The 17,140-nt window shown below is 39.9% G+C and overlaps 1 protein-coding gene across 2 annotated transcripts in view; it reads right to left on the reverse strand.

Moving 5' to 3' along the window:
• Window positions 1-17,140, reverse strand: part of ZSWIM6 (zinc finger SWIM-type containing 6) — a 211,403-nt gene that overhangs the window by 1,786 nt on the left and 192,477 nt on the right. For both annotated transcript variants that reach the window (XM_043887580.1, XM_043887581.1), the window contains exons 8-14: window positions 13,940-14,086; window positions 12,603-12,863; window positions 8,527-8,662; window positions 5,429-5,586; window positions 4,680-4,843; window positions 2,857-2,938; window positions 1-947 (exon numbers count right to left, since the gene is read on the reverse strand). The exon at window positions 1-947 is cut by the window's left edge and continues 1,786 nt beyond it. In XM_043887580.1, the coding sequence (XP_043743515.1) occupies window positions 85-947; window positions 2,857-2,938; window positions 4,680-4,843; window positions 5,429-5,586; window positions 8,527-8,662; window positions 12,603-12,863; window positions 13,940-14,086 (1,811 nt within the window). In that variant the 3' untranslated portion in view covers window positions 1-84. The remainder of the gene's footprint in view (window positions 948-2,856; window positions 2,939-4,679; window positions 4,844-5,428; window positions 5,587-8,526; window positions 8,663-12,602; window positions 12,864-13,939; window positions 14,087-17,140) is intronic.

The raw sequence follows: 17,140 nt of genomic DNA on the forward strand, positions 1-17,140 counted from the left end.
GTTAAAAAGGGTACAAAGGCAGGCTCAAGTAAAAACAAACCATCCCTCCCAACCCCACCCCCACCCTCATTCATACAAGTTCTATCAACCAAACCTCTCCCGAACCAACATCATCAGTTTCTTTTTGCCTTTGTAGATTTGTTTCAGGTTGTCGATAAACTGTGTAAACTGAATGTGTCCATCATGCGCCATTAAGAAGGTCTCTCGGGCCTTGCTGAGGAACTCTATGAACTCACTATAGTGCCGAGGACTGATGTGTGTGAGCCGTGAGTGTGTCGTGTTGATGTAGGCCCCAATCGTGGCATCCAAGAGTTGCCTCAAGGGGGCTTTGTCCAGTGACATGAGCTTACCAGAGTTCCTCCTCCCGTGAAGCCCCACCACGCCGGGAGTGGTCAGAGTGCACCTGCGCAGAATGTCTGACAGTACTGTTGCACACTTGACACTCTTGACCACCAGAGGTATTATAGCTGCAAGCTCGTTTTTACCAAGGGAGTGGCTGAGCGCACAGGCCCACAAAACATCATTAATGGCAGGGTGCGTGTCCTGATTGTAGCTCAGGTTGAGATGGGTCATGGCCAGGGTGGCCAGCTTGTAGGCCCTCATGGGGTACCCGCGGTGCTCCATGTACCGTGCTATTGTGAAGAGCTGGGTGTAGCTCATGCCGGTTGTAGCAGCGTCAAGAACGATTTGGTACGCCGTCTCAAAAGCGATGTGATCCTTCTCACACAGGGTCAGCGCAGAGAGGGCACAGTTCTGCGGGTCCTTCATGGCGCACTGCAGTGCGAGTGTCCGGGCGCTGCTGGCCAGCTTTTCCTGCTGGTGGCAGTCCAGGTGGAGGCGGACGATGGTGCTGTTGGACATCACAGTGGTGGCAACAATACTTGTGGCTTCGGTGGGAGTAAAGAGTGTAAACCAGCTCTGCATGATGCTGTCCAGGGCATAAACACCTGCCAAGAACACCGAGAAGCCCCATTACTGACTGGCCGCCCAGGGGTCTTGCCTTCCTTCCACTCTTTAATCAATGCTTACACCGTTAACCATCACAGAACATGAGCCCGGCCAGAAAATCCTGTAAGGTAATGTGCCTGGGAGCAACCTTTTAGAATAAGGTTATTATAGATTGTTATTCAGTGAAATGCCTAAGGAACATGAACTTCCTGTAATAAAGAACGAATCCTCTCGGTAGCTGGTATTTGCGCTGTGCCGCTGCTTGCTTGCCATTTCAGACAATGGCTTTTTGCTAATGAGTTCCAGTTCACTGGGGCTTCCTGTCAGTTACCCACTACAGAATGTGAGTCAGAAAAAGTACAACCCTCACCAGAATATGGAGTCTTTATGTGATATGTGTGGGTATGTGCCCAAGTTTAAAGTACACACAATACAAAATGATTAAACACACAAAGAAGCAAGGAAATGTGACCTGTAATCAGAGAGAAAAAAGTCAACAGAAGCAGACATACAGATGACTCAAATGTTTGACATGGATGACAAGGTTTAACCGCCATTCTAAGTACACAGATCAATGAGCCTCAGCTGTAGGAAAATCCTAAATGTGAGCCATTTAAAGAGCAGGCACCAAATCTAAGAGAAATTAGGCCTCTGTCTTGGTGCAGGGTACGGTAGTGGCGTGGCAGTTTTTGAACTGGTATTATCTTTATATCGATGCACTAAAGCATCACATCGATAATGTAACTTTTATATTGAGACCAATTTCCTGCTTTCCAAGATAACATACCATTATAGATTAACAAAAGAAAAACAACAAGGAAAATGCTTTTACGGTATCTGCTGTGTCAGTCTTTGGATACACACTGAGCTGGCAGTGTATTCTCAGCAAGAAGTGTGTATCCTTTTCTGATGCAAACAGGAAAAAATGGCGGCTGTTTAACCAACATTTATTTTAAACAACCACTATTTGGTTTGCGTTGGCATTCTCACCAGGAATGTCTGGGATTTTTAGTTCCGACTCACTGCTGCAGAGGGGAGCTAGTAGGCTGAAGGGTTTCACAAACTGCACCTATGTGCAGCCCAGATCTTCTTGTGGCTACTAAAAATTCTCATACATCTGAAAGCTCACCTAAACCACACCCAGTGGTCACTTCTCTGCTGGGTACCTTGAGAAATGCCCTCAGATGATGAAGGAAAAACTCAGAGCAACTAGATAGCTTTATATTATTTTCATTAAAGTGCCATGAACCCCTAACACACAGTCTGAAGGTATTTTCAAAGATGGTTTCCCTCCTACCAAAGTTTCATATTCATTCCATTTCTGGAATATGAAAACTGTAAATTTGATTATCACAAGAAGCTACCAAAGGCACCTTAAGTGTGACAGAACAACTGAATAAAAAGGGTTTACTCCCTGGCCTATTCCATTTTAGATTAAGACACTGCTGCTGCTGCTAAGTTGCTTCAGTCGTGTCCGACTCTGTGCGACCCCATAGACGGCAGCCCGCCAGGCTCCCCTGTCCCTGGGATTCTCTAGGCAAGAATGCTGGAGTGGGTTGCCATTTCCTTCTCCAATGCATGAAAGTGAAAAGTGAAAGTGAAGTCGCTCAGTCGTGTCGGACTCTTAGCGACCCCATGGACCACAGCCTACAAGGCTCCTCTGTCCATGGGATTTTCCAGGCAAGACACTGGAGCCCCACAAATTTGACAGGAACGATGCAAGTGGGTATAACTGGAGGTGAAAGGTGAGGGTTGGGGGAAGGGAGTCCCTGTAGGTTGCTGGAAGGGGCAGGAGCCTTGGAGACGTCAAAGTAAAAGAGTGAAAATGTTCTTGTATGTATCTGGAAATGACAAATTGAACCTGACTACAAGGCACCTGGGGAAGCTACCCTTCCTGATTTTACCTACCCACTTCAGTAGCGCACGTTACCAGCCACCTCACCATCTCCCGTCGCCGCCAATTTAAGGTTGACAGTGTCATTCGCATAACCTATAAAGACAGGATAACAGAATGCTTTGGAAGGTTATACCAAGTCAATGAAAAAGAAAACAGTTCACCCCAAGGTATAAATTATTAATACTAGGCACACTCCCTACTACCAGGAAGATGGAGAGCCTTATTTGGAACAAAGCTCTGCAAATGAACTTGGATTTGTCTACAGCTTCCCTCGCTGGTCTCGTCCCAGCCTGGGAGGCAGGAGGTTGTGTTCTACTGGTAGGCCGACTGGCTAGATGTGGCATCCTGGGCAAGCCACTCAACCAACCACTTTTCTCCTCTGCAAAGCTCATGGGCCATGTTTAATGTGGCTGGACTGGCACATTAAACATGGCCCAGGCTCTCTCCTCCTCCCCATCTTTAACATTCCATGCTTCTGAATCTCTGAGCCACCTCATGAATTAATTCTGACTGGGAACCCTCCATTAAAAAAAAATAATAGTTGTTTTAGTTATTTCTTCAACCTCTGGTTGTTCCTTCCTGGTGATTAAGAAGATAAGCACAAGACTATAGAAGGAAATCACCTTTGGCATCATTAGCAATCTAATTTTGTTTTTTACTTTCTAATAGATTCCTAGATAAAATCAACCATATCTTCCTGCTTCCCTAATTTTTTAAGATTGAGAACCTCTAGGAATGTAATACTCTCCTGGAAAGGTCTATGGGATTCCTTCCTGGGTCCCAGGAAGAATGAGGCAGGGAGCAAGCTCCTAGTAATCTGCCATTTACCAAAATAATCTGCCAGGATTCCAAATAACCAGAAAGCTCATGTTAATGGCTCTTTCTGCATCATATCTCTGAGGCAAATGATAACAAAAATAAGCCAAACAATATGAAGTTATTTTTAAAAAGAAACTTCTAAAATGTCACCATATAGCTTTGAGTATAATTTCCCATGCCCTCTACTTGTAGAGTACTGTATATATGGCATGGGCATTTTCCTGTAATCTAATTCCTTAACCTTATTAATCACTGTAAGGAGAAGCCATAACTAGAAAACTGTATGAATCATCTAACTGGGGCATTCTAATCCCCATACTTTAGAAAATTAGAAGGTGGCAATTTCTTTCACTGCTTTTTATGGAGGGAAAAACACAAATGTTAATAGGGATTCCCTGAGAAAAGTAGAAACATGAACTTTTCAGTTTCTGATTTATACAGTAATCTTTTCAGATACTATAAGGAAGCAACATCTACTTGAATAACCAACTCAAAGTGTCCTTGATAACATGTCTAAGCATGCCTGCTGAAGCGGAAACCAGACCCAATCCCTCCTCCTTTACCTAAATTTCTCAGGGTTATAAAAAGGAGACAGAACGGTCCCTCTGTTATGAAAATGCAAGAACATCAATAAGTATCCATACTTCCTCTAAAAATAGAATCCTAACAACTGAATCTTTATTATACAGGAGAGCTTAAGTCATGTACAGGAATAACTCTTCTTCATTCATTAAAGGAGGAACAGTGAGGTTAAGGGTCTAATACAGAAGATGATTCTTTTTGTTGAAAGACACCAGCAAGGCTTCTAAACTGCACAGTCCGACACGTGCAGCTGCAGCGTGGCTCAGCTGGGCACGACTACGTCTGTGAAGCGCAGTGCTCTCCTGAGGTCTCGCAGACCCGTGCACCAGAGTCAGGGGCCTGCACTGGAACACCCAACCAAGCACACAGTCTGAGGATGATGCTTTATTAGCAGCCCTTGGCACCCACCCCAGGAAGGACCACAGTCACGTACCTGCAGGCCCAGCTCCAGAGACACTTTCAAAAGAGTGATGTCTGGCAAACTGTCCATGAGAGTTGCTATTTTAAATGCGTCCTGGGCAAGCTTGAAGATGTGGGATGAGGAGTGAATGTTTTTCTGGATGGATTCTAATACTGTTTCCAGCCTCCGAACATCACCTGCAATGAACAAGGGGAAACAGAATCAAGGCAGAGCAAAACAAACAAAAAACCACACACACACCCCCAAAGGGAGTTGAAAAAGGAACGGAACACAATGCACACGTTAATTTACATGTAATGTTCACAGATGGCACACCTAAGTGTCCCAAGGTCACTGCAATATCTGAATCCCAGCTTCAAAAAGATGCACTGAGACATACCCTCAGTGACGAAAACCACGTGTGAGCCAGAACCAATGAGAGAGAGCAAATAGTTCTCTCAGGTTCCTACTGATGTATTTCTGGTGAATATTTCAGGGAGAAAAAAATGGAACCCAACTTTTTAATCTGCTTCTGGAGCTCACCCACCATTTACATGGCATGGTGACTAAACCCGAACCCTGCCAGGAGCAAGGTTAACGATGCAGTTAAATGAGGAAAATGCTGGTTCAAATGAGTAGCACCTGTTTTGCTTCCTAAGCTAACATCTAAAGAAAAGACTCCTTTACAACATAAGCTCCACCACTGAGAATCTGTTGGAAAACATGACCCTTAAAGAGGCAAATTCATGAAATAATCACAAGACCTCAGGACGACCCAGTACCTTTGGCTGCAGTTAGCATAGTGGATGCCAGCTCACACTGCTGGGATTCTATGTGGCTTAGAGTGAACCAGCGAGGGTATCGGTTGGGAACAACTGATGCAATGTGGTGTGGGCGGGTGAGGTCTCCCGTTGGAGCAGCAGATTCCAATACTAGCAACCTGTAATGATAAGACAAGGCAGGCAGCGCTCAGTTACCACCTGTCCATCACCTGGGCCACAGGGACTGGCCGGAAGCCAGAGGAGAGGGGAGATGCTGGGAGAGACTGCTCAGGTCCTCAGTGAGGGGAGGGCTGGTACAGCTATGCTCTGCTGCCCGGATGCTAAAGTTACCTCATTAATGGCTCACTACCTAAACCTAAGAGGTTTCCTTCTTTAGCATCATTCAGAAAATGGCAATATTCAAGGAAATGAAGATATGTAACAACAGAGAGGTTTGAAACACAAGTCTTAGTGCTTACCTACTGTAAAATTTCTGGACCTTATAACTCACTAAAAAATAAAAATCAAAAGAAACTGATAGTGAAGCGGATATTTAAGACTGAGATGATAAAGGGATCACTGTATAGTTGATAGGAATAAGTTTAACTTACTAAAATGAGAGGTAAAGCAAAACAAAAATGACTTCCTTTCCATATATTCATACTTTCTGCAGAAATAGTTCCTTATACTTCAGAAATTTGTAGTTAGAAAATGTTCTATCAATCACATTACAGATGATGAGTGCAAATGATCTGAGTATTTGTCCCTTGACAGTCTTACACAAATTCAGCACCACTTCTTATTTTAATCAATCTATCTTTAAGAATGTTGACTTATAAAGAACACCTACTGAAACAAAGCACATGCTTAGTGGTCTCTTCCAAATACAAGCACCAAAGAGATTAGCAGAGTAGCTGTAACTGCAATAGTTTTTTTTTACAATCATCAAAAATACTGACCTTCACTCAAGTACACCAGTGTCACGGACTGTGGAGTAAGAGCTGGGGCCAGGAGAGGTCGGGGGGCTCAGGGTGTGATGCTGGGCTTGGGGCCCCGCCCAACAGCAGTTACTGCTCTGACAGGTCAAATGCCTCCCTCCCTTTTCCTTTTATGTAGGGACAAAGAGATGTTAGCATTAGACGGTGGCAATTTAGTAGTAGGAATTTTGGTGGGGTTGCTCGTTAGCTTTTAAAAAATCTGAGATATTTTTATATTCACAGAAAGATCTTTCCAGATCTTTCCTCCTGTAGAGGAAACTAGTCAACATTCCTGGAAAGATGGGAAAATGACTGTGAAAGCACCTTTCTTCAGCACTTCCCCTCTCTTTCTAAAAAGACTAAGAAGCAAGTAAGCTACAGGTCTCTTTTCCTTCCTGTTCCCCTGGCTGTTCCCAGAGGCTGGAAACAGTATCAGAATCCATCCAGAAGAACATTCACTCCTAGCATACTAGAGATGCTCTAATAATAGTTCATACCACCTCCCTCCCACAGCAGCCTTTGGCTGAGGGCATGTGGCAGGTGGAAGAGAAGAGGTGGTAACAATTCCCCTGTGCCCTGCTAAAATTCCCCATGAACATTCTGCCTTGGCAGCCACCGAGGGCAGACATAGATGAGTTTCTGTAAAGTAAGCCTCTCCCCTCCTGATAGATACGTTCACATAAGCCAGAACCACAGAGAAACCTTACGCTGTTTTACACTTTACAGGATTTGAGGCAATAGCATCTGGTGGATCACAACATTAGTATTCTTCCCTTTGCACAGAAGCACAAATCTTAGTACAGAGCAGAGCACCTGTCTTCATCTGACAACTTCCATTTCAGCTTCCAAAAATGGGAATAGGAACATACTTAAAAAATTGTGCTCTAAAATACAAACCAAGTGGTATAAAGTAATTTGGTGGGGGACTTTTGCTTATATTAGTTATTAATTTTTTTGATATTTAAAAAATAGACACTAGAACTTTTAAGGTTTTTCTGATATGTTAATGAGATTTCATGTTGCCAAGGAAAGCATGTCAAATTAAAAGATATCAGCCTCCATACACAATGACATATAGGTACATAAAAACACACACATGAATACACACTCTATTGCTGCACAGAAAAAGGCCTCCTGTGATTTATAAGTTATACAGGAAAGGCACTGTTTTTGAATCCACTACACTGGCTAAAAAGTTTCTGTGGAATCAAACTATTTTCCAACATCTCAAGTTGGAGGTGTGTCTTTAGGTGGCAATAACAGGGTCTAATCAGGACTTTAACAAGTGTGTTGATTTAAAAAAAGAAAAGACAAAAGGAAAAAGCTCATGTTTTAAGAAAGTAGATTATTTCTTTCAGGTCCTTAAAGTTTAAAAGGCTATATATAATAAGATTGAAAAACGTAATCTTGAATGCATTAAAAAATATTCAGCTATCACAAATTCATGATGAAAATAATTGCTCTGTGAACTGACTTTATAAAGGAGGAGAAAACAAAAGTCAGCGGCAGAGGACAATGTGTTCTAACTATTATCACTGAAAAAGGGACTGAGGGGGATGGAGACAGAGCTGAGGCAAGCAAATCCCAGAAGACCCCTGAACTGCGGTGCCGTCCACGCTAGACAGAGCTCCCATCTTCTCTCATTCTCCCGGTGAGCACAAAAGTGCTTCAGTGCCAAGATGGCTTTCCTGCACTGCTGATGGGAATGTATAATTGCAGCAGGTGTGAGGGGCTCCCTCAATTATTACATTCAGCCAAGTGTATGTACTATTTACCACTGTTGCAAAAATCTAATTTTTTTCAAAAGAATGAGTTATTTAGGAAGGTTTCAACTGTTGCGGCCTTGTGACTATAAACCTGACCTGAAATTGTTCCCTAGTCTCAAATTCTAGCTTCAAGACAAAGTAGGATAAAGCCACCATGAACATGAGTGTGACAGCCAGCAAAAATGCCCTCCTTCCCTTACTTTAAAACAAAAGCCAAAGGAGGCGACAAACGACCACCACCACAACTCAAGAAGCACCAACAGCTGCTTCAGACTTCTGCTGCCTACAAGAAGCACGGATGAGCCGGAAGTCAGTTAACAGTAGACTTTCCTGGCGGGGATTCAGACCGCCCCTACCCGTGGGGCGGAATACGTACCGCATTGCTCTCAGTGCAATTTTGTATGCCAGTTCAGCATCATGAGGTAGGAGAGAGGTGAAGAGATACTTGGCAAATGTGTGCATTGGAACACTCTCCCGATGGATTATTTCGCCCAAACCACTATACGGGCCGGCTGTAGGAAGAGAGCATACACATTTTACATTCTTAAACAAGGAACTAAGACTTCTTGTAAAGTATAAATTTCTTATGTAAAGTTATAAACAGTGTTAATCTAGTGAAGAATATAACCTAAGTGACATGATTGAAATGAATACAATTCTTAAGTCAAAAATGATGCTACAGGGTAGAGTATATGCCATCAAATTCACTTCAGGAACAACTCCCAGCAGCACAGCTGAAAGGAGAATCACACAACTATGGGGCGGAGCTTTTCCACATCGCAACCGCTTTAGGAAATAAGGAACTCAAGACAGACCCTCTCTCAATGTGTGATATCTAAGCATCCAGATTTTCAAATACACAAGTGATTCTACGGCTTCACTTTGGAACCTGCCCCAGACTCAGCTGTAGGGGCATAGTTAAGCCAGGTTTCCAGAAAAGAGTGCTTTGCCTCAGGGGGAGGGATGGAGATTCTGAACCACCAATTCCAATACAAAGACTTTTAAGTATTGCTGCTTTTAATAAGGAGAAATAGATGTTAATTCTCAGAAAGTGATTAATAATAAAAAATAGAATAATACTCACCGTAGGCAAAAGAAAAAAAGTAACTGAGTCTGCCACTATTTGGGCTTCAAAAGATCAATTTCAAAAGCAAACTTATATTGAAGCTATCAAAATTCATTTCTCAGAAGTTATGACAGGCACTGTGGCAGAGCTGACTTCCCCTTTGTGCTCTTTAAATGCTACCTTACGAAGGGCAATACCAACTTTTAAAACAAATTTTGAAAGGAAACCACAGTGGTTAGTTCAACTACTTTCCGCTTAGGTACTCTGAGGTCTAGTTACTGTAAAGTGTTTTGTAAATTAGTTTCCATGTCACCTTTGGGTAACATCGGTTTCATGACTCTAGAATTATGAACCATCACACTACTGCTCAAAGGACATAATACATTTGATTTCCATGAGAAAACTTAGTCTGGTGAAGGGTTTAGAATGCAAGAAATGTAGTTTAGAAGAAAGTGAGAGGAGTTATTGAACTGGGCACTCTGGTAAGAGCATGATATATTTTAGATCACTTTAAATTAACAGAAGTTGTTTTTAAATGTCATTGTTTCATTCTTTGATTAGCAGTTTTGAACTATTCCTTATTTAAGTACTTTAAAAGTCATGTAGACTACTTTTTTACCAAGACAAACTAAAGATATTTAAAAATGTTTTAGTGATTTGATACTAGTAAAAAGTTGACACAGCATTATAGTTTTTACCTTTAGTTCATATGAGGCCAAATTATTTGTTACTATTATAGCCCTCCTCTCAAATTCCTATGTTAAAGCCCTAACTCCCAAGGTGACTGTATTTGAAGATTGGGCCTTTATGGAAGTAATTAAGGTTAAATGAGGTCATGGGGGCCCTGACCTGGTCCAACAGAATTAGTCTCCCATAAGAAGAGACAGAGTGTATGCTCTGTCCCTGCCTTGTGCGAACTCAGAGAGAAGGCAGCCATGTGCAAGGCCGGAGGACGGCCCTCGCCAGAAACTAAATTAGCTAGCACCTTGACCCTGGACGTTTCAGCCTCCAGAACTGTGAGAAACAAACTTCTGTTGTTTAAGCATCTAACCTATAGTATTTTTTTATGGCAGCTTGAGCAGAGTGAGACATTAACTCTACTTTATTAAGGACTAATTATAGCAAGCATCTATTTTTCTTCTTCATCTCTCCTCCCTTTCCTTTCAGCATTTCCCTTAAACCATCAAGGTCCCTTTCTGTACTACGCAGGGAAAGCCGGGATGCATAATCAATATAACAGCACTTCCCAACAAGCAAAACATTCAGTCAGGTATCACAGAATTATTTGTCAATGAATAGTCAGTGTAATCCCTGAGCTCCAGTGTACTGAAAAGTGAAAAACTGAAATTTGGAATCTAAGTTCCCCAGAAGTGTTTTTCCAACATGCCCGCAGATCCAATATGCCCACAGTATGTCCAGAAGTGACCAACACTCGGCAACAATACAGGGTTACTGCTTCCTCTTTTTCAGATACTTGAGTCAGCTAACTGATTTGCCCCTGAAATTCACAGAGTATAAATGCATGAAGAACGTGGTGCCCAGTGCAGCTGATTCTATCATGGAGCACTTATCTTTTGGAGTTTATAGAAATGGTCCCTTGGCTTCCCCTTGGACTCCTTCCTGTCCTGCACCACCCACTCTTTGTGGGCTGAGCAAGGCTGGGAGAAGTCATCAGCACTCCTCATCAGGCAAAGTCCCAATTAAAGAGTTTAACAAGAAAGTATGGACTAATCAAAGAGTAAAACAAAGTTAAAAATATTCATAAGTAATGAACATGAAGACATTAAGTAAGTGATGAACAGGTATCAGATACTATCAACTCTGAAAAGCATACATCCTCTTCTATTCCTTCAGGATAATGAAAATCAGAAGGCAGTTTACCAAGTTACTAAGAGCCAGCATAAAAAAAACTTTGTGGCTAATGACATTGCTTGCATCAAAAGGAAATATATGACAGGAAACTAAAACAGTAATGAAAGGATCAAGATCATTTGAAATTTGTCAAGAAAGGCTTTTATCTTTTGGAGAAAAAAAAAACTTGAGAAGAGTGGGGAATAAGTGTAAATCTATGGCTGATTCATATCAATGTATGACAAAACCCACTGAAATGTTGTGAAGTAATTAGCCTCCAACTAATAAAAAAATTAAAAAAAAAAAAAAAAGGAATTTTTACCAAAATTAAGCATGTTTTATTCAGAAGAACATTTTTCCTTTTAAGATGCACTTCTAAAATGTGTAAATGTAAAATGTATTTAATGAAAAGAAATTTTGTCAACTAGATCTTTAGCTTTGGAAATATAAGAGAGGTTTTGAAATGCTATTTTCTCTAAATCCCTTCCCTAAGTAGTCATTCCAAATACAAGACAAATAAACCATATTCTATGAGCTTATCAATCACAGAGAATCCCACAAAAATAACACACATGTACTTGAGAGATAGAAGCAATTAAAAAATTCTGACATCTCCCAAATCTGTGTAAAAATTGCTAATGCTTCAGTCTTGTCTGACTCTGTGTGACCCCATGGATTGTAACCCACCAGGCTGCTCAGTCCATGGGATTCTCCAGGCAAGAATACTGGAGTGGGTTGCCACTTCCTTCTCCAGTAAAAGATCAGGCTACCACATTAATTACACTTATTCTTGACAAGGAAAAAACATTAAAAAATCCAGTATTCTTGCCTAGAGAATTCCATGGACAGAGGAGCCTGGCAGGCTACAGTCCATGGGGCCACAAAAAGTTGGACACGACTGAGCAACTAACATTTTCACTTTTCTCTTGACCTTACAGAAAGAAGAAAATTTGACTTTGCCTTAGAGATTCTATGCAACTTTTACCTTGATGCATCTACACCTAATGAATTTTCTGAAATAATTAGCACAGTGAAAATTCACTTCTGCAGTTGTTGGTTCTTTATCAGCATGTGCAAATGACATGTTCAAAATCCAGAAGTCATGTAATAGCCAACAGTTTGGAGGAATGCCAACCAACTTCCATTTTATTACTTAATTGATCAAAGGAATATGGCTACCAGCCGTAAAGGAATATGGCTACCAGCAATAATTCACTAAATATCAAATTTACATTTATCTCAAGAACAACAGTCTAAATAAAAACAGTCCTATTTAAAGCTTGTGACATTCAAATAGGGCTCACTTCTAGCAGGCTCATTTCTTACATGACCACCTAATAAATAATAAACATCTAACCATCTGTACTTTTTTATTAAGTCATACTACTTTTTGGAAAATGAACGTGCCTATGACACTCGGTGACCATGCCAATCAGGGTAACGACTGTATTAAATGTACTCAAGCAGTGTTCCCAACATAAGGCAGCGGCAGGCCTGAACAAAAGGGGCTAACGGAGCGGAGAGTCACCAGTTACCTTCTAACAGGAAGACTGCTTGCTTGCGAAAAATTTTCACCAGTGTGTCATCCAGTTCAACCTCCTGAAGCTTGGAGATGAGCTGTTCCTCGTTGCGGCAGACCTTCTCTTGGGTGTACAGCCCATCGGGCATGACCCGCTGCTGTCCCAGCCCTATTAGGGCTACTTCCACGGCCAGCGTTAGGTAGGATTCCCCTTCTTCTAGGAATTTGTGTGCAGGTAGATGCTGGTATTCCAGAGACTTGCACTGTCCCATATTCTCTGTCACAGAAGAAATCAGAGTTCAGAAACCACTTGTGCAGATGCTCTGACAGGCACAATCTATTAATATTTTACCCAGAACTCTTAAACAAATTATTGACTTAGCTCCAAGAAAGATGGAAAACCATGTTTCTTAGGATAAAGTATATAGTTTTCCAATATCTTTTAAAAAATGACCATCAGCTGACTAAATGTGTATGTTCTGGGGGAAAGCATAGTACAAATATTTTTCTCTCATTAAAAAGGAATCACCAAAGAGAACCAGAAACCTAAGAAGAGATACTAAGAATACTTAACAGTAAACAAATCTTTAATTGACCAAGAGTAAAGTTACATGATGACTGTAATAGCTACCAATTTTTTAAAGTCTAGAATTGAAAAAATTTTCATACTTTTACATCAATGTTGTAATTTATAATAAGAACAGTAGAGAACACAACATGTATGTAACTCAATTTCATGGTCCTTTTTGTTATCAGAGTCATCAGTTGTTGAAAGAGAATGATTCTTTGAACATCGTATTATCACTGTTAAGGTGCTTCTATTTAGAAATTCTTAACAAACTTCAACTGTCAAACTCCCAAGGAAAGTGGATTCAGAGTCATACCCTCACCCGCCTGACAGAGTTTGGGTCACCAAAATCCATGAGGGCAACCACCACAGGCTAGATAATTAACTCTCCAAGCTAATCCAGTCATGGGAGCAGCAAAGGTACAAACCTTCTTCCCTGCCATATGATGTACATCCTTATTTTATATCTTTATGCTGGAAAATAGTAAGAAACACAGATAAATTCTTAGATGTACAATCACTGATTAGAAGGGAATGAATATTTTTAGGTTCTTGATACATGCTGCCAACTGTCAACTCCAAGACTTTTCCCAGTTTGAGAAGTCTGCCTAAAAAGTGGGAGTACCGTTTCCTGCTAACTGCTGGTCCTGTTAACTACATGGATTCATAAAAGAAACAGTGAAGAACAATGACCAGTGCCTAGCGCCATTCAGGGTTTAGAGGGGGGAAGCACATGAGACAAACGTCAATGTTTTTATTGTTTTATTTTTATGTTTCATTTTTACCTGTAAAATCTGAGAACACAGGGAAGGTTTCGTCGTCAGTGCGGCAGGCTTCCATAAGGCTGCTGAAAAGTGTGCCCACAGGGTCCAGGGGGTGTCCAACCCAGCCCTCCAGATTGGTTATTGAGGTTATACTTTTATGGGGTAGCTCTGTGTAAGAAAAGAGAATTGAGATATGGAGAGAAGTAGAGGAAAGAAAGGCTTTACCGTTTAATAGCAGCACCCTCACAAATTACTACTACATTCAATTCAAAATTCCTCTTTAATTAAAAAACAAGGCAATATTGTAAAGTAATTAGCTTCCAACTAATAAAAATAAATGAAAAAAAAAAGAAAAAAAAAACAAGGTTTTGTAAAACCCCAACTTGTGAACTATTTTAAGTTCTAAAGGGTCATCTGTGAATCAACATAAATGGTGTTAACTCCCAGGAAAGCTCTCAAACATCTATTTATTTATTTAAAAAAAATTTTTTTTTCATTTATTTTTATTAGTTGGAGGCTAATTACTTTACAATGTTGTAGTTGTTTTTGCCATACATTGACATGAATCAGCCATGGATTTACATGTGTTCCCCATCCCGATCCCCCCTCCCACCTCCCTCCCCATCCCATCCCTCTGGGTCTTCCCAGTGCACCAGCCCTGAGCACTTGTCTCATGCATCCAACCTGGGCTGGTGATCTGTTTAATTCATGTGTCCAGGGTACTAGGTTGACATTATTGTTTACACTATTAAATTATAATGTATGAGGAAAAATGAATTCCAATTTTTCACCTGAGAAGCTAAGGACAACTCTCCTCACCTCCTAGGAGTGGCTTTAAAGAGAACCAAGAATTCCCCCTGGAATTATCATTGGCTAACTACAACTTTATTAAGAAGATATTCTTAGAGTCCAGGCTCACTGAGTCATCTAAAATAGAGTCTAAAGAGCAGCTATACTCTGGGTCAGACTTGAACTCCCCTATCACCTTATAAGAGTCTTCCTTATCATGGATATGTAAGCCATTTAAGAGAGAAACTTTTCCACAAAGGGGAACTACAACAGAAGATAACATATAATTTGGATGGAATGCATCCTTTCCATTTTCTTCACAGAATGTTAGAACTTTAAAACTCTCAAGTTAGAGTGCTGAGAAAAAAGCTGCAAATACTTTAGGATATATCCCATTATTGTAAACAATGCAGTACTTTACATGTAAGTATTTACTAAAATAATAAATAGTAGTAGTTCGTTCTTGAAGGAAAGTACAATAAAAACTACATATTATATAAAATAAACAAGAAAAATATTGGCTTCTAAATAGCTAAAGAGCTATTCCACAAGTTCAATACTCCTTTAGAAGTCTTCTGTTTTGGACTACCAACTATTAGTACATAAAAATAAAGCATGGCCTGGCACAATGTATTATAATTTATGGAAACTGAGTAGTAGATTCCTTGGAAGGGTCTTTCCCTTCAATTTCTGTCACTGGCTTTTAATATACACAACCAGGATGAAAACAGAAACATGAGCATTACTCTTAGCAACAAGTCTGTCTGTCTGTCTCTCTCTCTCTCTTTCTCTATATATATACACACACACAAATACATATATGTGTGTATGTGTGTGTGTATTAGACTTACTGTGGCAATCATTTTAAAACATATATAAATATGGAATCATTATGTTGTATACCTGAAACTAATGTTGTATGTCAATTATATCTTTTTTAAAAAAAGTTGACATATGCCAAATATTATTGAAAATGTACAAGATATTTTATTTACTAATCTTGGCCCCATAAGAAATAACTGCTACAGCAATTTGGAATTATAACAGTACAAAAACACCTATTCTTTGAATATGGACAAACAAAAATAAAGTAGGGAAAGATATATAGATATGTAGTACTAGTAAAGAATAGTCTGAATTTAAAATTTTCATTACGTAAAGGATAAAACAGAAATGAGTCTGAGACCTCAAAGGCAGCTATTAATACCTTAACATGTGTTTCAGCTTAATCTACATGAACTAACATTTTTACATTTTGTATTTCTTAGATATTGTAACATTTAAATTAAACTCATTTTAAAAACATTTTTTAGTAAAGAGCAGTAAAGTTTCAAAACTCCAATGATCATCAAGAGCAAGCTTTCCTGTTGCAGTATAATAACTTCATTCTCTCTTAGCCTATTTTCATCCTTTCTGCTTTTCAGAAGTAAATGCCTCTTGGCCATATATTGTATGTGTTTAGGTGAAGGGAGAGATTTCAGAAAAATTTTGCAAAGGGCCAAGCAACATATTCTGCAAATATATCTGGTAACCAGTGATGATATGATGAACATGAAGAACTGGACAAAATAATGACTTTCAGGGATATCACATTCCAGTCCCATCTGAGCTCCCCCTTTCTTGGTTCATGTGGTAACTTTGGAACTTTCTTTCATCAAAAAATGATTGTTAGTTAACATTTTTAATACTTATAATATAGGGGATATAAAATATTACAACAGTCTAATCTGCAGCCCACTTCAACTTTTGATAATTTTCAGCTATACCCTAGATGTGTGTATAATTGCCCAAGGAATAAAATGAAAATATAAGCCAAAAAAATCACAACTAAAACTACTTCTCTCTGACTGAGATATAAAATTCCAGAGTAAAAACAAAACAATCATACCAAAGAAAAATAAAAAAGATCTACACGTACAAAAGAAAAAGAAGCAGAGAAAGCATACATATTTCTTTCTTCTGATCAGGGCCTTATGCATGTAATATAACTCTGTTGCTATTATTATTACTAAGTAATGCTTATTTAAAATTTAAAAGACTAATAAACTGAGACAAAGAGGAGTTAAATATGTTCTGCCAGTTGATAACTCATCAAAGGTTATTTACAGAATCTAAAAAAAATCCAGGAGTTCTATTTGGTCACTTTAAATACACATCATGTCCTGATGTACAAGTTATTACAATTAAAATGTTTTACAGTGCTTTTATATTATGTGAGGCCTGCTTTCAGCACCTAATAGGAAATAACTAGTTTAATCTTGTCTCCAGGAGACAAGCCCCCAATTGAGCCCCAATCCACAGATTAAGGTCAAGTCAATGCCTGAGGTCTCCAGCCGGGACCTCTTGCCAGAATTCAAACATAGGCAGTCTACCACTGGAGCCCTTATTGTCACAATTAAAACGTTTCTTCACAGAATGAAATATATCTGGTTA

Source organism: Cervus elaphus, chromosome 25, assembly GCF_910594005.1.
Source record: "Cervus elaphus chromosome 25, mCerEla1.1, whole genome shotgun sequence".
Classification (NCBI taxonomy): domain Eukaryota; kingdom Metazoa; phylum Chordata; class Mammalia; order Artiodactyla; family Cervidae; genus Cervus; species Cervus elaphus.